Source organism: Ostrea edulis, chromosome 1, assembly GCF_947568905.1.
Source record: "Ostrea edulis chromosome 1, xbOstEdul1.1, whole genome shotgun sequence".
NCBI lineage: Eukaryota > Metazoa > Mollusca > Bivalvia > Ostreida > Ostreidae > Ostrea > Ostrea edulis.
The window spans coordinates 56,208,863-56,234,156 of NC_079164.1; the positions used below are offsets into that span (position 1 = coordinate 56,208,863).

Genomic DNA, 25,294 nt, shown 5'->3' on the forward strand with positions numbered 1-25,294 from the left:
TTATCCCTGGGGGCCATGATTTGAACAAACTTGAATCTGCACTATGTCAGAAAGTTTTCATGTAAAAATCAGCTTTTCTGACTCAATGGTTCTTGAGAAGAAGATTTTTAAAGATTTTTCCTATATATTTGTATGTAAAACTTTGATCCCCTATTGTGGTCCCATCCAACCCCAGGGGCCCATGATCTGAACAAACTTGAATCTGCATTATGTCAGGAAGCTTTCATGTAAATCTCAGCTTTTGTGGCTTAGTGGTTCTTGAGAAGAAGATTTTTAAAGTTTTTCCCGATATATTTGTATGTAAAACTTTGATCCCCCTTTGTGGCCCCATCCTACCACCGGGGGCCATGATTTGAACAAACTTGAATCTGCAATATGTCAGGAAGCTTTCATGTAAATTTCAGCTCTTCTGGCCCAGTGGTTCTTGAGAAGAAGATTTTTAAATGACCCCACCCCATTTTTGCATTTTTGTGATTATCTCCCCTTTGAAAGGGACATGGCCCTTCATTTGAACAAACTTGAAAGCCCTTCACCCAAGGATGCTTTTGGCCACGTTAGGTTGAAATTGGCCCAGTGGTTCTGGAGAAGAAGTCGAAAATGTGAAAAGTTTACGGACAGACAGACGGACGCCGGACAAAATGTGATCAGAATAGCTCACTTGAACCTTTGGTTCAGGTGAGCTAAAAATTAAAAACTCTCCACTTTCTTCAATATGTGCACTAGAACCAGAAACAATAAAGCATATCTTCTTTTTATTGTCCTTCTGTCTCTACACTATGGACAAAATTATCAGATTGGATTTTTCAAAAATCTGGTAAAAGAATGGGATTTAGTGTACAAACTGTTGTTTTTGGTTTAATTTCCAGAAAAAGAACACATGGTTTTAAACTTTATAATCCTCTTAGTAAAGAGATACATATTCCAATACTCAAGAAAGAATGTCAATATTGTTTTTGATGATGTTTTGAAATGTTTATATGATTACTACATTTTGGAGGAAAAACTTGCAGAACAAATATTTTACAAAAAGAAATGGTCTAAATGGAAATGTCTTTTCAATTAATGATGACAGCATTTCTTCTTCTTCTTTTTTCAACAATAAGTACTAGAATACACATGTAATTGTCTATATCACTTTCTTTAATCTGTATAAGAGTGTGAGTAAAAGGTGTATATGTATTTGTTGAAAATGATGAAAACAATAAAAAAAAAAAAGTTTAGTACTATTTGTTTCAGATAAGATTTCATTTAAATCAAAGTCACATAAATCACTCTTATTTTGATAGAGGTTTCTATAATAATTTTCTATTTCCTGAAGGATATGTTTTTGTACTGTAATTTCATCAGTGCTATGTTGGTCGTTTAATACAGGTACAATATATAGGGCAACTTCTTGGGGGGAACTTTTTATGGTCACCTACGACAGTGAGTCGCTTAATACAGTGGGTCACTATGGCACTTTTGACTGTATTATTATGTCCAGTTTAATCCTTGACCTTTGACAATGTGACCTCAAAATCAATAGGGGTCGTCTACTCCTTGGGATGTACCAGTGTACCAAGTTTGATGTCTGTCAAGCAAAGGGTTCTCAAGATATCGAGCGGACAGTATATTCTCATGTCCAGTTTGACACTTCATCTTTGACCATATGACCTCAAAATCAATAGGGGTCATCTTCTCTTCAAGATCTATCAGTGTACCAAGTTTGATGTCTGTCAAGCAAAGGGTTCTCCAGCCATTCAGTGGTCAGTATATTTCTATGTCCAGTTTGACCCTTGACCTTTGACCATGTGACCTCAAATACAATAGGGGTCATTTATTTTTTAGGATGTACCAGTGTACCAAGTTTGATGTCTGTCAAGCAAGGGTTCTCGAGATATTGAGCGGACACTGTGTCTTCCTATGTCCAGAGTGGATTGACCCTTGACCTTTGACCATGTGACCTCAAAAACATTAGGGGCCCTCTTCTATTCATAACCAACCCACATATAAAATATCATTAAGATCAAGTGAATGGTTCTCAAGATATTGAGCGTACAACATGTAGTCTACTGACCGACCAACCATCATGTGCAAAGCAATGCCTCTCATCTTTGAAGGGGGGCATAAATATCATTATGATCAAGTGAATGGTTCGTAAGATATTGAGCGTACAACATGTGGTCTACCGACCGAACAATACACTGACCGACCAACTGACAGGTGCAAAGCAATATGCCCCTCTTCTTTGAAGGGGGGGGGGGGGGGGGGTATAAATATAGATAAGACGGGCATTGAGAGTATTGCATAAGCAATACATCAATGTCCCCTACCGGCGCCCCCATTAATTGACGGATGTAATAGTCTACATGAATGTACATTTAATGTTGTTTGACCTTCAACTGTGACCTAAAGCATTGGCACCAAGTCATCATGTTTAACAGTATCGAATTAGTTTGTTTAGTTTATACAGTTGACGCATGCTGTTTTTATCAGTTTTGAAATACATTCAAACCTTGTTATCTAAAACTCGATGGAATCGAGAGAGAAATTCAAGATACCCGAGATATTGAGGGTAAAATAGTTACAGAATAAGTGGTTGGGACTTCCGAATCACTTCGACATATCCATGGTATTCGAGATATTGGTGTTCGAGATACCAAAGTTCAACTGTAGTTAAGGGCCTCCGTGCCGAGTGGTTAGAGCATCGCGGTCAAAATCACACAGCCTCTCACCTCTGGTCGGCACAGGTTCGAATCCTGCTCGGGCCGGTAAGTGAGAAAGTTTCCCAGTTTACTTTCAGAAGGTCGGTACATTGTATCTGGGTTCTCTCTAACTTTAGTCTTATTCAGAACTCTATAATTTTTAAATTCATGTGCAATTCATAAATATGCAGCCAGGGTTTTATCCAGCATTTAGATGTTACTACCCATTTTATATTTAAGGGGAATTTTTGATAAATCCAGTCATGAGCTTCCAGGGGATGGGGATGATCGAGGGACATCCATGGAATATAATATCCACAGATTATAACAGCCATATATTAAATTGATTGATTACTCATTTTATCTATATTGTAAGTCTGACAATTATAGAAAATCACTTAGAATTTAAAAAAAAATGATTTTCGTTGAAAATTCTTAATTCTTACACAATTTTGTGAAGTTTCTACAAATGAAGAGGATTTTTTTATCTGTTGAAGGGGAAATATCCATTTGTTGCCAAAGGGGAAAGGTACCTTTTACCGGTAGTAAAAATAACCTAGATAAATCCCTGGCAGCATATATCCAAATTTGGGTTTGATAACTATAACTATAAGAACCCAGAAAATTCTGTACCCAATCATCATAATATGTACCCTTTCTCTAGTTTCGATGCAGTTCAAAAAACATCAAATCTGGATCACCCAGTTACATGTACCGTCTTTGCAAATAATATGTGTGTGAAATAATTGTGCAAATGAAACACAAAACAAAACACCCATATAACATTCACATCTGCATTGTAATTACTTGTAAAGGACTTCTGAACCCTGTTCGTAATACTACCTACTCTCAACTGTTCAAAGGCTGATTTCGAATACCTGCGATTTCAGTCAGATTGCAGAAATACAGTAAATTGAGCACTGCTGACTGATCAGACTTTGCTTATCAACAGATTTGATATATATTTTCATTGATATGTTCCTTTTGTGATTAATGATCTTAAAATCGTAAATTAATGAAATGATTATTTACACAATCAGCGACCGTATGTTTCGTCAACTGCCTTTATTCAGATGTCCTATTTTTACAACCTTTCCACCAGAACATGATCCCAATTCCTATGAATATGAATTTTTAAAACAAGAAAATTTATTAGTATTTAATCAAACCAAACACCTCACAGTTGCAAACAATTCAGTTTCTGACACCTACAGAGAGCCATACTTTATTTTGCTTCCACAATCCTCATAAGCATGCGTACAGTAACGTCTGATTTACTTGTGTAATAACCACTTTTATAAAAGCCCATGTGTTTCAAAGGTCAGCATATCACTGTCACGCAAACACTTGAGCATGCAGATAATTGACCATAAGTTCAAACATCTATGAGACTCAGACAAATTTGCCAAAATCTTAGCCAATTTAAGATTGATATCCGAATTTTCACTAGCGCATACAGACTAGTGCCATAGAGAGTTTAATTTACTTAAGTCCGACAAGATTTTTACAGACATGTGGTAATTTCAAACTCCAAGAACTCTATAATACTTTTAAATTCAATTCATAAACATGTAGCATACAAGTGTATATTCTAAATGTATGGAGCACCAAACTAACATATAAACTCAAATAATTGAAGAGATCTTTAATTATTTGGAGATATCATCAATTCATTTCATACGTGCAACAATTCAATTAAAGATCTCTTCAATTAATTTATGATATCTTCAATTCTGAATTATTGCACACATTAATTGAATTTGAATTTTTGAATTGGTGATGCTATTATTTATTCTGTTGAATTGATGAGCACTATAATTGAATTATTGTTTTCTTCAAATGAATTGATATCAATAAATGAACTGAAGAGAGCAATAATTCAATTAATGTGTGCATCAATTCAATTCTATTCACTGTAAACTCTGGTGCCCTGGGCCAAACAGTGTTGTGTGTCACAACCATTTTACCGAAGACAACTTCATCATGGTAACTTCACACAGTATTAAGTAACATTTTGAATATAAATAGTTTTCAATGGTATTAAACGATGTTTTGTTAACATAATTAAATGTTGAATATGAGAGTTTTATAAAGTTACAGTATAGTGTTAATTTACACTTCTGTAATTCTATATTACATGTATATTTGAAGATATACCATGAACTATTTACAGAATGTTTCTTGAAAAGTAATTTTAAAAAAAATGAATAAATTTTTAAAAAAGTTACAGTTACTAGACTGTTTTTGCCAGGGACTCGGCCGAATTACCGAAATGCCCTTGATTTACTGAAATGCCTCCAGAAATTACCGAAATTCCCCTCTAAATGATTATATTAATGCATATCAAGTTTATACATATGTTAAATTTTGATAATAAAATGCTAACTTGTGATTGTAAATATAAAAAATCAATATATGCACCCAGGGGTGCATGAGCCGAGTTGCATGGGATACATTGTAAAGTCAGGAATGATGTGGCATATTTATAATTGTGAAGAACTAATTACAGTTTTAAATTTTTTGAGTTACTGTCCAGAAACCATATTTGTCTGAAGTTTTCAATCTATTTTCGGTCACTGTGACCTTGACCTTTGTTCTTCAAAATCAATAGGGGTCTTGCTTTGCTGGTATCCAACAATATGTTCAAGTTTCTTTTGATTCAAATTAAAAAATTTCGAGTTATCCTCCGGAAACCAAATTTTTTGAAATTTTAAATCTATTTTCGGTCACTGTGACCTTGACCTTTGACCTATTTTCTCCAAAATCAATAGGGGTCTTCCTTACCTTGTACCTAACAATACATTGAAGTTTCATTTGATTCAGATTTAAACTTTCTGAGTTATCATCCGGAAACGAAATATTTCTGAAATTTTCATTCTATATTCAGTCACTGTGACCTTGACCTTTGTTCTCCAAAATCAATAGGGGTCTTCCTTACCTGGTACCCAACAATATATCAAGTTTCATTTGATTTGGATTTAAACTTTCTGAGTTATCATCCGGAAACCAAATTTTTCTGAAATTTTCATTCTATTTTCGGTCACTGTCACCTTGACCTTTGACCATTTTTTTCCAAAATCAATAGGGGTCTTCCTTACCTGGTGCCCAACAATATATCAAAATTTCATTTGATTAGATTGTAAACTTTTCGAGTTATCATCCGGAAACCAATTGTTGACGCCCAACCACCTGCATCACCAAACCAATAGCTGAGTTCAACTTCATTGCAACTCAGCTAAAAATTGTGTTCAATTGATGTTTGTTTGAATTGTTCCTTATTGATTTTTTAATTAACTTACATGATAAAATAAATAGTGTCTATTCTCACTAAAACCCGAAATTTGACCGCAGAGAACTTTGGGAAAAAAGATAATATCTTCCTATGTCAAGAGTGGATTGACCATGTGACCTAAAAATCAATAGGGGTCATCAACTCCTGAAGATGTACCAGTGTACCAAGTTTGATGTCTGTCAAGCAAAGGGTTCTCAAGATATTGAATGGACAGTATATTCCTATGTCCAGTTCGACCCTTGACCTTTGACTGTATGACCTCAAAATCAATAGGTGCCATCTTCTCCTGATGATGTACCAGTGTACCAAGTTTGATGTCTGTCAAGCAAAGGGTTCTCAAGATATTGAACAGACAATATATTCCTATGTCCAGTTTGACCCTTGACCTTTGACCAGGTGACCTCAAAATCAATAGGTGTCATCTTCTCCTGAAGATGTACCAGTGTACTAAGTTTGATGTCTGTCAAGCAAAGAGTTCTCAAGATATTGAACAGACAATATATTCCTATGTCCAGTTTGACCCTTGACCTTTGACCATGTGACCTCAAAATCAATAGGGGTCATCTCCTGAAGATGTACCAGTGTACTAAGTTTGATGTCTGTCAAGCGAAGAGTTCTCAAGATATTGAGCAGACAGTATATTTCAATGTCCAGTTTGACCCTTGACCTTTGACCAGGTGACCTCAAAATCAATAGGGGTCATCTACTCCTGAAGATGTACCAGTGTACCAAGTTTGATGTCTGTCAAGCAAAGGGTTCTCAAGATATTGAGCGGACAGTATATTCCTATGTCCAGAGTAGGTTGACCCTTGACCTTTAACTTTTTGACCTGAAAAACAATAGGGGTCCTCTTCTTTTCATAACCAACCCACATATGAAATATCATTACGATCAAGTGAATGGTTCTCAAGATATTGAGCGGACAACATGTAGTCTACCGACCGACCGACAGGTGCAAACCAATATGCCCCTCTTCTTTGAAGGGGGGCATAATATATATATTTCCTTCGATTGAAGTGTCTTTTTATTCTTTTTTCTTCAGAGGGGGGGGGGGGGGGGATTTTACACAATCCATAATCTTTCAATATATCACTTTCAAAATTTATTTAAAGTGGTATTTTGGTAGTTTTAGGGGGCATTTTAGTAATTTCTGGGAGCATATAAGTAAATCATGGGCATTTTGGTAATTTGAGGTACCGCTGTATGATTGAGAATATATATACTACAGATCTAGATTCTGTAAGTTTCAAAACAATGTTATACTAACGAAGAAAACTAAAAAGATCGGTTAAGGTGACCTGGTCCGATTCTCGCTAATCATAATACTGTGTCTCTTCAAAATATTTTAATTCTAAAACATACATCTATTCTTATAAATTAACAAATTTTGCCAATAAACTCCGAAACGCTTGCTCCAGAGTTACTGCTTGCACCTTCAATATTGTTTCATATGTGAGGTGAAGTCCGTAAGCTATAACAGAATCTTACTTGATTAGTAAATATCATAAGTTAAATTAAATCCCTACTTTTGTTTTTGATGAACTACCCTGAAATAGCAAAAATGAGAGTAAAGTGGCGTTTGGCGAATCTAATCCAGTTTTCTTTTTACTTAAAATTTAAAATGACAACTTAAGAAAATGCGATATGAAGTAAATCTGTTGTTTATCGATGCTTGATTTTGATCTAACAGAAGAAATCAGTTTTGATGATTGTTTATTAAATAAAAAATGCCTGTTTGTTCCTTTAATCCGTGAATTTAGTCTTGAATCATCTTATGGAAATCTCAAGAACGAAGCGCCCAGAATGAGGCAACATCATAGACGCTTAGGTCAACAACCAGTCGTACATTCTTGAGACTTCCCGGCAAGCCGAGGAGTTGCGATTGGTTTACAACATGATCAGCATAAAATTGTGTAGGTGTTCAGTATTAGTTATACCTATGATAGTTTTGACTAAGGCCCATATTTATCAATTAATGAAGGTTTATAATTATATTACTTATATACATCCCATTCAACGGAGGTCCCATCCCCCTCCCGAGACCAACTTGACACATCGATAAATTTAAACAGAAAAGTTTTTATTTTGGTTGATTGATTGATTGAATATTGTTTAACAACGAGAATATTTCACTCATATGGAGACATCACCACTGCCAGTGAAGGGCTGCAAAATTTCGGCCTATGATCGACGCTTATGGCCTTTGATCAGGGAGGGATCTTTATCGAGCCACACCTGCTGTGACATGAAACCTCAGTTTTTGCGTCTCATCTGAAGGACCGCCCCATTTAGTCGCCTTCTACGACAAGCAAGGGGTACTGAGGACCTATTCTAACCCGGATCCCCACGGGATTATTTTCGGTTGAACATGTTTTGTAATGACACAGATCTTGAAAGTAGGCCCAAGTAATAAGTCAAAAACTGTCCAATATGTCAGATATCGAATGGTGCGGGACTGTTCTGGGAAGTTTGCACCATATAACAATTAAAACATTTGACCGAAATTAGGTTGTACAGTACCTGCCAATGTCCAGGAAATCAGGCCACTGTTTATAATATAGCAGTTTTTTGTTTGTCGTTCATAATATAGTGCATTATGTTTTCGATTTTTGCGTTTAACAAGATAAAATGACGTGTATTCATAATTTCGCTCTCAAATTGTCACAGTCTGGACATTACCATTATAAACACATTCGCAATACTGAGTTTCAAATTTTGAAATTATTCATGAACGACCGTTCATCTTGCCTTTCGTCAATGATTCAGCATGACGGATTATAATTGCATTCCTAAAATCATTGGGTCGCGTTCTCAGATATTCAGCAACTATATGTACGGTAACAGAACAAATGGTTTTTACATCTAGATAAAGAAGTAAAATACAATTGTTGTTGTCTTCATTTTATTCATTTATGTTTCAGGAGATAGAGGACAAAGTTTCATCAGGATTAGACATAGTGTAGAGGAAGAAATAAATAAAATTGTCAGAAATCTGGTTGTTTTGAGAGCACCATTTTTTTTTTTATTTCAGAGTAGGGCATTGTTTAATTTGTTTTCTCAGATTTAGTGAATATACTGAGCGATTGACCAATTAAAATGTAATTAATATTGATTAATAAAGAAACTGGTGTCAAAATGAAAGCAACAAAAAACAAAGTGAACTTGATTTTTGAAGCTTTAAAGTTTGGCATATGGACGTTATGTAATCGGTCAAACGTACATCACAATATACACACCGATCTTATTTGTCAAGAAAGACAAATATCGCTTGTTTTCATTGTCAAAAACATTAAATATGTTATCTTTACACATCTAAGCTATTTTAATAACTGTATGTCTTACAGTTACGGAAATTTTCAACTTCAAATATAACTGATGAAGTTTCGGTCAAAAAGTAACGTCCATACGATTAGTCAGTCAAGCGAATCTGAATCACATGCACTTGTTACATCCGTGCAGTTTTGAAGAATAGACTCGCTTTGTGTTCAGCATCACCAGTTCTTATGCACAATTAACAGAAATGGTTTCAAGATGGAGGTAGGTCGAATTCGGTCAATGTTGTTGTACATGTTAAGGCATCCGACCCACATTAGCTGATTTTTATAAAATGTATATCAAGGTGTTTATTATGACCATAATTGATGCTAAAAGGTATATCTAAGTTTTTAATTGAAAATTCACCACAAAAACACCTTATATTATCAATTATTTATATTTCCCCTGCATGCTTAATGCTCCAACTTTTTTTTTTAAATAATGAAATAAAATAAATAGACATTTAAAGCTTTATTCTATTATCATAGCATAATTTTGATTATAAAACACTTCTAACCTCAAAAAGACAGACTGACCATGAGAAAACATGAAAAAATAAGAATTCAAGTGCAAAAAGGTGAAATGCACAAAATTGCTATTTTTAAAAAAAATAATGCAAAAATTTCACAAATAATTTGCTGTAAATGAAGTTCAATCCCTATATTGTTGTTTAGCACAATTATAGAGATATTTACCATAGAAAACTTAAAATATGCTAATAAGAATTCAAGTGCAAAAAGGTGAAATGTACAATATCACTATTTAAAAAAAGAATAATGCAAAAATTTCACAAATAATGTACTGCAAAACTGCAAATGAAATTCAATCTCTATATTTTTGTTTAGCACAATTATAAAGAGATTTACCGTAGAAAACTTAAACTTAAAATATGCTATGTTGACACCCCCCCCCCCCCCCCCCCCCCCCCATACAAACATCTTAACATTGAAAAATATATTTTGATGAAACATTCCCATCTGAATAAAGAATTAACAAATATATGAAAAATGTATCATTAAAACAATGAAAGCATGGGAACTCTAACAAAACGATGATAAGTGTCACTAACCTTGACCTGACCTTTAATCATCAGGACAATGCTCATTATCATATAAAGTTGACTTTTCACATCTAAAGACCGAACAGCTAATGTATCAAATTCAACACAAAACATGCTTATAAATAATATTTCCCAACAATTTTTATCTTTGGTAACACGTGGTTTCTCAATACAATTTTTTGCAGTAAAAATATTTCTCAGACCATCTTCACCATCTCTCTGCCAAACAAGATTTCACATAAAAATTAAGGTTATACATTATCACACAAGCTCAATTTAGAGAGTTTATAATTTGTTTTGTAAACACAGATTGTGGTATGTTATTGTTTACGAAAATTTCAAAAGAAATGGATTTCGATCTAAATTTATTATATCTTTCACATTTCAAACATTTTTGGGGTAAAACGTGTTATCTAAAAGTAAAAATTTGTGACTATGCAAAATTAAGATGCTTTATATTACAAAATCAATATTTCACTTGTTTGTACACATAAAATGACTCGAGTCTTTGTTTACATAACACATATTTAAGGCTAAAATATTGCTTTTATTGTTGCATTCAGAAATACAAAATTTTGGCTGTCAACATTAGATGAGTTATCTTTTCAATGTTTAACATCAAAAATGAAAAATATTTTTATCAAAAATCGTGAACCAGTCCCTTTAATACATAATGCAGACAATGATATTAGTTAGCATTCAAAATATTGAAGAACCAGGGTTTGACATTTACTTTTTTGAGCACTAGACCAATCGGGCTACTTCAAATAATTTTTGCTGGACCTGACCTTACATCCACTAGCCTGACCAACTTTCCAGAAAAAATCTAATAGATTCTCCATAACTAAATACTTAATTTAAATGACAAACGTTAAGTTTGAACTAAAATGCATTTAATTGTTGCAAACAAATCTTTAGTCTCATCATTCAATTTCATGCTTTTACTTTCAACATATTTTCAGTTTCTTTAAATTCTTACCGGCACGGAAATTCTTTAATCCATTTAGAATAAAACGACCTCAATATATTTTTTTTTAATTTCTATTTCATAAGCCCTGCTTTGTTTCTTCCCAACGTTTTCCTTTTTTCTCTTTCTTGGGACATCTTTTACTTTCCTTGAGAACGAGAATTCGTATTTGAATATAAACATTCCCGCACATATGTAAACACCGAAAAATTGCTGTTCACGACATAATTCATTAACTTGATAAACACTTTCTTATATTCAATTCAAATGAACTGGGTTTTTTTTAATGAAAATGAATTCAATAATTCTATTTAACCAAAACATAACTTTACACACATTAACATTGTGTAGATATCGTAGAACATCACTTCCGACCACGACTTATTAGAACTAAAAATAGAGATTATGTCATCATGCAGTCCAAAATTGCTCGCAAACTCTTTACAGTTTTTTTTTAAGAATAAAATATCTTATGATTTAAAGTAAAGTTTCTTTTTTAAACACGACCAGTCGGACTAGTAAATCAACATTTTACCCGACCGGACCTATCATTTAGTAGACTCGGTTGGTCGGACGTGCCTAGTGTCAAACCCCGAGAACGTTTTTGTTTTGTTTTTAAAGAACCTTGCCTGCAGAAGTGGAAATTGTCTGAAATTTATAGAAAATTTTAAAGTTGATTTATTAAACAAAAAAATCTGCATCGCGATGTATTTTTTCTCCACAACATTGTTCTGTATAACAAATGAATTGACAGAAAAATTATGCTAGCCTAACATTTACACTTTGAGTTCTTTAAATGAATGGCAAAAATAAGATTTCATAAGGTGAAATGTATTCATTTTACTTACAAGTACATGTGCATGTATATGTTCAGTGTCCATTTTCCTTTATTTCCAAAAAAAAATTTGTGTTATTTATCCTTGTGAATGCATCAATGTTAATGAATTAAATTCAATAAAGTGTATGTGCCTTTTGAGGCTGTTGCCATGTAAGGTATCTCTTTGTTTCTTTCTTTATGGGTCACCTGAGTAAACTCAGGTGACATATTGCAATTGGTTGTCGTCCGTCATGCGTTAACAATTGAACATTTTTAACTTCTTAATAACTACCAGTCCTGACCAATTCTTTTCAAATTTGGTATGAAGCATCATTTGGACAAGAGGGACATAAAATGTAAATTTCAGGACTCCAGCACCCCTGGGGCCTTAGGGGCGGGGCAAAAACTGCCCAAAATTGACCAATTTTCAAAAATCTTCTTCTCAAGAACCACACACATGTAAGAAAAACTTAATGTATAGTGATATAGAGCAGGAAAGCCTGTATCAAAATTGTAAATTTCATGATCCCCGGGGTAGGGGTTCTGACCCCAGGGCGGGACCAAACTTGTCATATAGTGTTTATGTGTAAAACACTTAAATAACATCTTCTTTTAAGTGCTATTGATACTAAATTGAAAGTAAATAGACATTTAGAAAGAACAGGTAGTCTTTTACCAAAATTGTGAATTTAATGATCCCAGGGGTAATGTGTTGGTATCAGGGTGGGGCCAAAATGGTCAGTTATTAAATGTGTGAACAATAGACATTTTTAACTTTTTCTTGATAACATTTCTTTTCAAATTTGGTATGAAACGTATTTGGAACATTAAGGGAACATAAATTGTAAATTTCATGATTCCTGCACCCCTGGGGTCTTAGGGGCAGGGCAAAATCTGCCCAAAAATGACCAATTTTCAAAAATATTTTTCTCAAGAACCACACACATGTATAAAAAAAAAAATTAAAAATTAAAAAAATAAATGCATAGTGATGTAGAGCAGGAAGGCCTCTACCGAAATTGTAAATTTCATTATCCCTGGGGTAGGGGTTCTGACCCCAGGGTGGGGCCAAACTTGTTATATAGTGTTTATGTGTAAAACACTTAAATAACATTTTCTTTAGTGCTTTTGATATTAAATTGAAACTATATGGATAGAGCAGGTAGTCTTTTACCAAAATTGTAAATTTGATTTTCCCCAGAGTAAGGGTTTTGAGGGCAGTGAAGTTTTAAGAACACATTTTGTTTTATACTGTTGCTGAAAATTAGAATTTAGCTTAGATATTCAGAACAGGAAATTTTTTCTAGATTTTATAGCCCATGGAAGTAGTGATACTTTTTCACTAGTATTTAGGTGACCGATAAGGCCTGTGGGCCTCTTGTTTATCTTAGTGCACATTGTTGTGGATTTTACCATCGATGAAATTGTCAACTGTCAATTGATAACGTCCATACTAACATTTGGGCAAATAATCATTAATAGGTATTCTTCAGAAGCTTTCCTCCATGCAAAATCTCTATTTTTTAATACTTTCAGAGATAACTTACATGAATTGTACTAAACCTTATCCTGCAATGAATAAAAAAAATGTACCGTTGCCAAATTCGAAGTAACGTCCACACCAAAATTTATCTTGATACTAAATCAGATACTAGTGAGAAATCTGTTTCAAAACACATTGGTATAACAGTGATGGTCATTTTCATACATGTTTCAAAGAACTTTAATAGGTAATTCTTGGACAAATAAATGATGTCAATGGATATAAAGTAATGTCCATAACATTTCCACAGGGTCCAAATAAATCAAAATATCTTGAAAGTATGAGCACAAACTATCTTTTCAGCTTCAAATCCTGGAAAAGCAATGATTGAACATTGGTTTTGTGAAAGAAAATATGCAAATTCTTCAACTTTACAAATTAAAATTTCAGTTCATAAAAATTGCTGAATTTCCGAGATTGACCCATGATCTAATTTCCAATACGGAGAGAGATCATTTATGTGACATAAGGAACATTGAATTTGGAGCTCCAAGTGACTTCTTAATAATCAAGTTTTATTTACTGTATACTATATCAATAAATATAGCATAACTAATGCAAGCAATTATTCAACAAGCTCAGGCCCATGGGTCACATCGCTCACCTGAGTCACCTTGGCTCATATTTAAATATTTTTCCTATATATTCACATGTAAAACTTTTATCCCTATTGTGGCCCCAACCTACTCCCGGGGGCCATGATTTTTACGAAACTGAATGTGCACTATGTCATGAAGCTTTCATGTAAATGTAAACTTTTCTGGCCAGTGATTTTTCATCAGAAGATTTTTAATGATTTTCCCTATGTATTTGTATGTAAAATTTTGATCCCCTACTATCTTACCCCCAGGGACCATGATTTTCACAAACTTCAATCTGCACTATCTCAGGAAGCTTTCGTGAAAATGTAAACTTCTTTAGCCCAATGGTTCTTAAGGAGAAAATTTTAAAGATTTTTTTCTAATCATTAGTTATGTAAAACTTTCAACTTTGATACCCTATTGTGGCCCCATCCTAACCCCAAGGGTCATGAGTTTAACAAACTTGAATCTGCACTATGTCAGGAAGCTTTCATGTAAATCTCACCTTTTCTGGCTCAGTGGTTGTTGAGAAGAAGATTTTTAAAGATTTTCCCAATATATTTGTATGTAAAACTTTGATCCCCTATTGTCGCCTCATCTTACTCCCGGGGGTCATGAGTTTAACAAACTTGAATCTGCACTATGTCAGGAAGCTTCCAGGTAAATATCAGCTTTTCTGGCTTAGTGGTTCTTGAGAAAAAGATTTATAAACATTTTCTCTATATATTTGTATGTAAAACTTTGATCCCCTATTGTTGCCCCATCCTACCCCCGGGGGCCATGATTTTAACAAACTTGAATCTGTACTATGTCAGAAAGCTTTCATGTAAATTTCAGCTCTTCTGGCCCAGTGGTTCTTGAGAAGATTTTTAAATGACCCCACCCTATTTTTGCATTTTTGTGATTATCTCCCCTTTGAAGGGGACATGGCCCTTCATTTGAACATAAAAGCCCTTCACCCAAGGATGCTTTTGGCCAAGTTTGGTTGAAATTGGTCCAGTGGTTCTGGAGAAGAAGTCAAAAATGTAAAAGGTTTACAGACGTATAGACGACGGACAACAAGGCGATCAGAAAAGCTCACTTGAGTTTTCAGCTCAGGTGTGCTAAAAATTGTTCTTAAATTTATTTAAATTAAAGATGTCGTTCATTCAAATCATGTGCGCAACAATTCAAACACGCATTTAAAAAGTGATTTCCCGCATCTAGTGGTAATATAAATATAAACGGGCAGAGATTTTTTGTACAAGTTTGTAGCACAGGGACACAATCTGAGCAAACTGGTATATGGACAACTCACCCCCAAGACAACTCGCCCTCAAGACAACTCGCCCCCTCTGATGGCAACTCGCCCCCTAGCTATCTTGAGACAACTCGCCCTCAATATCATACATAAATATATCATCACAATTTAATCCTATTCTGTGTGTGCATGTTAGTGAGTGTGTGTATATGTGTGGTGTGTATACGGTATGTATACTACACAAGTGTAAATGTGAAGCGAAGCGTGAATATTCTAATACATGTAATTATCTTTTAATACGTTTCTCAATTAATTCCCATTTAAGAAATTTTATCATAACGGCTTTGCAATATTGATTAGTTTTACGCTGCGATTTCAAAGTGAAAAGTACTCAAATGTTAAGGATTACCTTAACGTTTGAAGTATTTAATATAATAGCTTGGGGGAAATCAAACAATGAGATTTTTAAAAGCAACAGAGGAAGATTATTGATAATTAATCATATTACTACGCCAGCTGAAGAGCCAAGATAATACACTGGATCCCTACCAAAACCTAGCTTGTTCCTGCTATGAGTATATATTTTACATAAAAGTGATAATGAATTTACTGAACCCAAACACTGGATTTTCATGGCTTGCGAAAATTAAATCTTTCGTCTTGCATAAAAAGACACGAAGTTCGGTGTTTATATATACATATCTCTTTTCATCTCAGTCCGATATATCTGACGTTTTCCTGGCTTTTTCATTATTTTGATATTTACCATGCCAGGAAAACGTCAGAACCGGCGCCATTGCGTAAACTGGAAATTTGCCGTCTCCATCTGGAGGCGGCATTCTCGGGCCGATTTTAAATACTTTGGAGTCGAATTCAATGTTAAACTCATAATTAATCAATAAAACGAAGCTTCTTGTACTTACTAATATCAATTTTATGGGTTCATTCATCACATAAACAGCCTCATGAAAACATTTTAACAAACTGTCGAGCTGTTTTGAGTCACGTGACTCGTTCGCTCAAATGACAGCGAAAATTGGGTTGACTACAATTGTGTGCTTCTGCTATCAAATTTTGGAGTGATATTTTCTTTTAATCGATATTAGTAAGTACAAGAAGCATCGTTTTATTGATTAATTTTGAGTTTAACATTGAATTTGACTCCAAAGTATTTAAATCGGCCCGAGAATGCCGCCTCCAGCTGGAGGTGGCGAATTTCCAGTTTACGTAATAGCGCCGGTTCTGACGTTTTCCTGGCACGGTAAATATCAAAATCAGGAAAAAGCCAGGAAAACGTCAGATATTTCGGACTATTTTCGTCTGTGATGTATATTTTATCTACAATTTTATCTATTTTCGCTAATACATCTCTTGGATTTAGACCATGCAAATATAATAATTGTAAACATGTATGGTATGAGGAGCGAGTTCTCTCAAGAGAGGGGGAAAGTTGTCCTCAGAAGGGGCGAGTTGTCCCATAGGAGTCGAGTTGTCTTGGGGGCGAGTTGTCCAAATACCGTATATATAGTGACTATATATACAATCTGAGCAAACTGGTATATATCGTATATAGTCACTATATACTATGTATAACAGTTTGCTCAGATTCATTGTGTCAAAACCCTGTGGTTTGTAGAAGTGGGTCGAAGCGAGATAGAATGTAAGTGAATATGTACGCGTACGTGAAATATCACGAAAAATTTTAGGCCTATATTAATGAAAAAAGTCGCAATTGTCCAAATAATGAGAGAGAAAAAGTCAACAAAAAAAAGTACAACACCTGTCACGACTTCATCCAACAGTGGCACATGAGTTGGTATTTTCATGACTGATGGCGTTGACATGATTAGCGAGCGCGAGCCAACGTGCGAGAAAATTAGAGTTACCTACTCTTCGTTGGTAAGCGGTAAATGTAGTACGGCCGAAACCCGAATGCCGAAAGTCCCGGATAGCGATTTTTTCAAGTTTTCTCTCTTAATAATTGATAGAATGACATCAAACTTATTATGATAACTGTTTGTGACCTATTAAACAAGAATCATATAACTTTTTCTGGGAATCCTGTAAAGAAGATAATGAACCAGAGTTTTCGGATACCAAAAAGCGGTAAATCTAGTACGTTTTATAAATGCCGAAACCCGAACACGGTCTCCGGTCTTTTGATCTACCGAAAGTCCGCGTTTTAGCATTATAGACAATATTGAATTAGACTGAGTTCTAGATATCTACGGTAACTTAAATAAATCGCAGTTGCATATATGGTGCATTTATATGCGCATTTTATTGTATCACCCTACATATTATTTATAATTATTCATGTGTAGTTCAGGCACTTTTTTGCAATATTTCAATCCACTTTGATATATATACACTATAAATAGTGTGCTTCTTTTTAAACTTCGGTTGTTGAAGCATATTCATTATTGAATTAATTGAATAATTTTATAATTCAATTATTATTTTGATGCAGTGTAGGCTACTAATGCATACGAAGTGTGATTTAAAGTAATCATATGTACATGTAATTTATATGTAATTTATCGAAGAAGAACGACAAATTTTAATATTGAAACGAATTTGGTATTATCTCTATGTGATAAATGTATTCCTATATATTCCTTTAGTCGAGCTAAAGTTGTGAATCCGGAAGTGGATTGAAAGTTACCGATACATTGACCAATCAAATAGCTAGATTTTAGCCAATCATAATGCTCAGTCACTATCCAATCAGCTTGAAGCTGTAGGGTATAAATACTGCGAAACAAAGTCAGTCTACACTGATCTGGACCAAGAAGAACATCGCTTAAAAGAGAAAGCTTAACAACGGTAAGGTATAGACGTGGCTGAATAAGTCTTTCCTATACAAAGTCAGTAATAATATAACTTTATTAAATACTTTACATAGGAATGAGACATTGCTCACATTTACCCTTACTTCCGCTACATTATTCTCATTAATACAGACTGAGTCAAATTGAGCAAAGACAAACATTGAGCAATATTGAGTAATTGAAGTGAGTAATTTTGAGTTGATCAAATTTTGCTATAATTGTGCGTGATTTCATTGTTCTTTGTAAAATAGCTAATCATTGGAACTGATCATTGTCTCAAATCATTTTACTGCCAATCACTGTTCAATATCTCGGAATAAAGCCGAGAGGACCCACATCGCTAATCAATATTTTGAGCAAGTAGCTCAGTCTAAATTGAGAAACCACGGTTGCACGCTACATATCTTTTTGGTGGCAGCGGTGGGATCATATTGAACAATGAATCTCAGTGAGCTCAATGCTACTATAAGAGAAATTGAGGCTAAGTTAGCTCAATACGAGGCCGACAGTCCGTTAGATCACTCAACACCACGAGTACCCAAGTATCAGAGCACGGGATTGTCTGCAAGTGATTCTGGTATCACTACAATGAAATCAGATACAAGACAAAATCTGAGCACACTTGAGCACAAAGGTAAACGACAATCGGTAAAATTCCAGTCGGATGATACAAAATACGACATGAGTAAATACCTACCAAAAGTTGAGCAGTTCGAAAACACGTCCACGTTGCATCGACCTCTAGATGATGTCAATGTAACAACCAGACATAAAATACGTGCAAGTAAAAATGAGCAGCAACGAGCTCGGGCTCAAATTGACGAACCAACTAGATCGCCAATAAAATCTGAGGAACCTAGGCGTATGAATGTGAAACCGGCTACTTACGATGGTACTACACCATGGCTTGATTTCAGATCTCATTTTGAGTCGTGTGCTAAACTTGGACAATGGAGTGAGGAGGAGAAAGGGCTATATCTTTCAGTGTCCTTACGAGGGCTGGCGCAAGGAATCCTAAGTAATTTGAGCGAAAATGAGCAGCTCAATTACAGTGAGCTCACACGCGCTCTCAATGACCGCTTTGCTCCTCCTGATCAAATGGAGCTTTATAGAATGCAACTAAGGGAGAGACAACAGAAAGCATCTGAGTCATTACCAGAACTCGGACAACATATAAGACGACTCACAAATCTCGCTTACCCTACTGTCCCTGCTGACGTGCGAGAAACACTGGCAAAAGATCAATTTATTGATGCTCTTGTCAGCTCCGAAATGCGTCTTCGTATTAAGCAGGCAAGGCCTGTTAATCTCAACGATGCCGTTAGACATGCTGTTGAACTTGAAGCATATTTCAAGGCAGAAGGAAAGCTGCAAGAGTCTAGAGGATACATGCAAAACGTAAATACCGCTGATAAAGCACCAACGAAAGAAACCGAAGCCATTCATTCCATTTTAGATGAGTTACGTCAGTCCATGAAGAAAATGGAAGAAAAGATTAAGTCATTTGAGGTTAGGAATAGCTCTCACAATAAAGATAAAACTGATCGTCAGAACTGGAGGAAAAATGTCACTTGCTATAATTGTGGTGGTAAGGGTCATATAAAAAGGGAATGTAAGAAGTTCAAAAGTGCTGTGAGTAAAGGACGAGTCCAAGAAATACAGGGGTCATCTGCAAATGTGCAAACACAGGGAAACTGCGGTGTAAATGGTTATCTTGGGAGTACTGGACTCTTTCTTGAGGCCCTTGTGGAGAAAGTAGGTGCCACATTACTCGTCGATACAGGTGCTTCTTTGACCATCTTATCTAAAAGGATTTATGACAGCCTTTCGGGAAAACACTCCCTGGATCCCATTCAAAAGTCAATCACGGGTGCAAGTGGTGAAGCGTTATTTGTATATGGTAGAACGCAAATACTCATTAGTGTAGGAAATAGGTCATACAACATCACGGCTGCTATTGCTGACATCAGTATGGATGGAGTTCTAGGACTGGACTTCATGAGCATAAATAACTGCACTATCAATGTGTCAGAGCGGAAGATGATCATTGAGAAGGAAACAATCCGACTCTTAAAAAGTGGGCATTATGGATGCTACAGGATTGCAGTTGCTGAAAATATAAATATACCATCGAGAAGTGAAATTATTACTTACTGCAATGTGGTCAAACCAAATGATGCTAGCCTACCAGAAGGAGTGAGTTTGATTGAGCCAGACGATGAGTTTCTTGCATCTGAAAGAGGACTTGTTGGTAAAGTGTTGGTACAAAATACAGACAAGGTCCCTGTTCGCATTATGAACATTTCAAACGAGGTAAAAGTTGTAAGGTCCGGAACAGTTGTGGCCAACATGACCCTAATTAATGATATAATTGAGGAGACACGTGCACCAGACACCAAAAAGCCAAACATCATAAGGGAACTTCCATCTCATTTACAGAACCTTTTAGAGCGCTCAAGCTCATGTCTTACTCGAGAGCAGAAGCAATGTGTGAGAAAATTTCTTGCACAGCATTCATCTTTATTTGCTTCTGATGATAAAGACCTGGGACGCACCAGCCTAGTTAAGCACAAAATCGATACCGAATCGAGAGCTGCGATCAAACAACAACTCAGAAGGACTCCTGTACATCTTGAGGACACCATGGATCAACACATAGATGACATGTTGCAAAGAGGGGTTATAGAAAAGTCATCAGGCCCATGGGCATCACCAGTCGTTCTAGTTCGCAAAAAGGATGGCACAACAAGGTTTTGTGTCGATTATAGAAAACTAAACGAGGCCACAGTCAAAGACGCATACCCACTTCCTCGAATAGATGAGACATTAGACCATCTGGCCGGAGCAAGCTGGTTTTCTACTCTAGATCTACTGTCGGGGTACTGGCAGGTGGAAATGGAGGCAAGGGATCAAGCAAAGACAGCATTTATAACTAAACGTGGCCTTTTCCAGTTTAAGGTAATGCCATTTGGGTTATGTAATGCACCAGCAACATTCGAACGACTCATGGATACTATCCTAAGCGGCCTTCAATGGACAACTTGCTTGGTGTACCTCGATGACATAATCGTACTCGGGAAGTCATTTGATGAAATGATGGTGAATCTTGAAAATGTGTTTACAAGGTTATCATCTGCCGGTTTGAAGATGAAAGCTAAAAAGTGCAATTTATTTGCCAAAGAAGTTGAGTACTTGGGACACATTATTTCGGAACAAGGTGTATCAACAGATCCGAAGAAAATTGAGACCATCAAAACTTGGACTGAACCTACTTCGGTGAAAGAGCTTCGATCATTCTTGGGTCTTTGCAGTTACTATCGTCGATTTATTAAGGGATTTGCCACAGTAGCCAAACCGTTGCACAAATTGACTCACAAAAACACGAAGTACATATGGTCAAAGGAATGTCAGGAGGCTTTCGACTCATTGAAACACCACCTTATAAATTCACCAATTCTAGCATATCCCGACTTTGGGAAATCATTTATATTGGACACCGACGCAAGCGATAGTGGTATTGGAGCAGTCCTTTGTCAGATTATTGAAGGCGAAGAGCAAGTAGTAGCCTATGCGAGTCGAACTCTCTCCAAAACAGAACAAAAATATTGTGTGACTCGTAAAGAACTTTTAGCAGTGGTCACTTATGTTAAGCACTTTCGACATTATCTGTATGGAAGAGAATTTACAGTCCGAACAGATCACAGTTCATTGCGTTGGCTTATGAACTTTAAGGACCCGGAGGGACAGTGGGCAAGGTGGCTTGAAACGCTGGCAATGTTCAATATGAAAATTGAACACAGACCAGGCTCTCGACATCGTAATGCGGATGCTCTCAGCAGGAAAACGTGCAAGAAATGTAAATTCATATCTGAGCACAATGAGGTATGCAACACAAATGTGGGGTGTAACACTTTGGAAATGACTCCTGTTGAGGACGTCATAGGAGAAGAGGAGAAAAACATTTCTGATCTTCAGAAAGAAGACATTGAAATCAGCAAAGTGAGGAGTTGGTTGGAACAAAACGTGAGACCGGAACCCCTGGAATTGTCGTCGGGAGGACCAATGCTGAAGTCTTTATGGTCCCAAAGATCACTTTTGGAGGTGAGAGGTGATTTGCTCTGCCGCAGATGGACTGATAAAGAGGGATCCACCCTCCAAGTTATTGTGCCTTTCAGCGAGAGACGACATATACTCAATTACAGCCATGACCACAAGACCGCAGGCCACCTTGGAGTGACAAAGACTCTAAGTAGAATAAGGCAAGCATTCTACTGGCCTGGGCTACAAAGAGATGTCAGACAGTATATAGCTGGTTGTGAGATCTGCATGAAATCAAAGAGCCCGAACAAGTCTCTGAGAGCTCCAATGCAGCTCGTAGGAGCTGGAATACCGATGGAACGTATAGCAATGGACATTGTAGGAAAACTCCCGCGCACTGACAGAAACAACAGATACATTTTAGTTGTTTCTGATTATTTCACCAAATGGGTCGAAGCATTTTCTATGCCAAATATGGAAGCAGCAACAGTGGCAGATATAGTTGCAAAAGAAGTTGTTGCAAGGTTTGGAGTTCCATGTGTTATACACTCGGATCAAGGGAAGCAATTTGAAGGCAAAGTATTCACAGAAATGTGCAAAGTTCTGAACATTAAAGTACGACGCCCTACCATCCCCAATCAGATGGGATGGTGGAGCGATTCAATAAGACACTGCTCTCGATGCTTCGCACCTTGGTGGATGAGAATCAGAAGAACTGGGACGAGCTCCTCCCATTCGTTCTGATGGCATACAGATCTGTTGAACAGGAGACTACAGGATCTAGTCCAAACTACCTAATGTTTGGAAGAGAAGTAACAACTCCTCTTGAAGTCATGTACAAAATGCCAAATTTAATGAGGAACATTCCCCCAAATCAATGGGCATGGGAACTGAAAGAGAAGCTAGAAGCTGCCCATAGCCTTGTGAGACAGCATACAGCGCAAGCTATGCTGCGACAGAAGTCGCTGCATGACCAGAAACTCTATTGGCAGTCATTCAAACCCAGTGACGAAGTTTACGTGTATTTTCCCAGGTACCAAGTTGGAAAATCTCCAAAGCTCACACAGTTTTGGAGAAGTCCATTTGCTGTTGAGGCAAAATTGTCAGATTTAACTTACAAAGTTAGGTGTGGTTCAAAGAGTAAACCGCAAGTTATACATGTGGACAGAATGCGTCTCAAAAGAAGACAGGAACTGTCACACGAGAAATGTGTTGAAAAGGAAAATCCAATTGATTCAATACCAGAAAGAATTGAGCAATCTGACTCAGTACAAGGGTACAAAGAGAACAACGATAAGAGTTATGAGCAAATAGACAAGATTCTTAACAAGCAATGTCTCATTCCTGAAGCAAGATTAAGAAAACCACCAAAGTGGCTTTCAGATTATGAAAGATTTTGAAATGTATGTTATTTCTTTTACAGAAGATGCCTCCAAACACAAAGACTACTACAAAGAAGGAATTTAAATGTCCCATGTGCCCAGTTAAAACGTATAATCTGGGAGCCATGAAGGAACATTTAGCAAGTTGTGGCTTACAGAAGATGGAAAAGAGGTACACTTGTACAGCAGGCACTTGTACTTACCGTACCAACAGACTGGCGAATTTGAATAGACATCGGAAACGGCATGATGAGACAAAGGCCAAAGAGTCCGATGGAGAATGGGCTAAAAATGATCCAGGGAATCTCAGTGACGTCTTGGGAGATTTAAGTACAGACACTGATGCAGACGTTAGCCAGGGAATCAGTTCTTCATTCACTGGGTGTGACTATATACCTGTGAGGAAGCCGACTCGACCTGCTAAAGTGTTTGTTCCACCACCAAAACCGGTGTTGCCATCAGTACAGGAGGTACCAAGTTACGATTTACCGACTGTATCGGTAGTGACACCTGAAGTCCCGCAAAGTGAAATTCTGTCATCCACGAGAGCATCGTCATCTGTAGTGACCAGGAATTCACCGACAGCAACGCAAATTGAACATGCCACTTCGGAGTTACCTCCCCGACGTCTGGCTGCGAGTTTGCATCCACCTAGGTTTGCTTTAAAGCGAAGTCGTCTTGACAATATTGAAAGAGTGGACGTTGGGTCTCAGACGTTGCAACCAGCTCAGAAGACGACTCGTTGGACAATTACAAGGTGGACAGATAATGGGAAAGACTATGAGGAGATTCAGCTGGTAGAGGACCTATTCGATGCTATATAAGATTTTCGTGTCATTGACTTATTACGTTAACAAATTAGTGTAGATTTTTTTGTTGTTGCAAACATTGTTCAAAGCTGTGAGAAAACAGCAGTGAAACGAGTTTAATTTTTATATCTTTCTTGTAACTTTTCTTGAAATGCTCATATTAAAATCATTTGAAAAACCTGTCCAATGTTGAGTTATGCGAGGACGCATATTTTTATTGAGGCGTGGGTAATGAAACGAATTTGGTATTATCTCTATGTGATAAATGTATTCCTATATATTCCTTTAGTCGAGCTAAAGTTGTGAATCCGGAAGTGGATTGAAAGTTACCGATACATTGACCAATCAAATAGCTAGATTTTAGCCAATCATAATGCTCAGTCACTATCCAATCAGCTTGAAGCTGTAGGGTATAAATACTGCGAAACAAAGTCAGTCTACACTGATCTGGACCAAGAAGAACATCGCTTAAAAGAGAAAGCTTAACAACGGTAAGGTATAGACGTGGCTGAATAAGTCTTTCCTACACAAAGTCAGTAATAATATAACTTTATTAAATACTTTACATAGGAATGAGACATTGCTCACATTTACCCTTACTTCCGCTACATTATTCTCATTAATACAGACTGAGTCAAATTGAGCAAAGACAAACATTGAGCAATATTGAGTAATTGAAGTGAGTAATTTTGAGTTGATCAAATTTTGCTATAATTGTGCGTGATTTCATTGTTC

The 25,294-nt window shown here is 36.3% G+C and overlaps 2 protein-coding genes across 2 annotated transcripts in view; one reads left to right on the forward strand and one right to left on the reverse strand.

Annotated features, from left to right (window-relative positions):
- Positions 1 to 17,416, reverse strand: part of LOC130051844 (ester hydrolase C11orf54 homolog) — a 227,025-nt gene extending 209,609 nt beyond the window's left edge. The window contains exon 1 of the mRNA XM_056154788.1: positions 17,280 to 17,416. Coding sequence (XP_056010763.1) covers positions 17,280 to 17,343 — 64 coding nt within the window. The 5' untranslated portion in view covers positions 17,344 to 17,416. The remainder of the gene's footprint in view (positions 1 to 17,279) is intronic.
- Positions 17,417 to 18,071: 655 nt separating this feature from the next.
- On the forward strand, positions 18,072 to 25,044 carry LOC130051846 (uncharacterized). Its single transcript, XM_056154793.1, has 2 exons — positions 18,072 to 18,325; positions 23,792 to 25,044. Exon 2 carries the CDS (start codon positions 23,795 to 23,797, stop codon positions 24,572 to 24,574), a length of 780 nt encoding a protein of 259 aa, XP_056010768.1. The 5' UTR covers positions 18,072 to 18,325; positions 23,792 to 23,794; the 3' UTR covers positions 24,575 to 25,044.
- The last annotated feature ends 250 nt before the right edge of the window (positions 25,045 to 25,294 follow it).

Coding starts and splice junctions, on each gene's coding strand:
- LOC130051846 (XM_056154793.1), top strand. CDS start 23,795: ATGCCTCCAAACACAAAGACTACTACAAAGAAGGAATTTAAATGTCCC.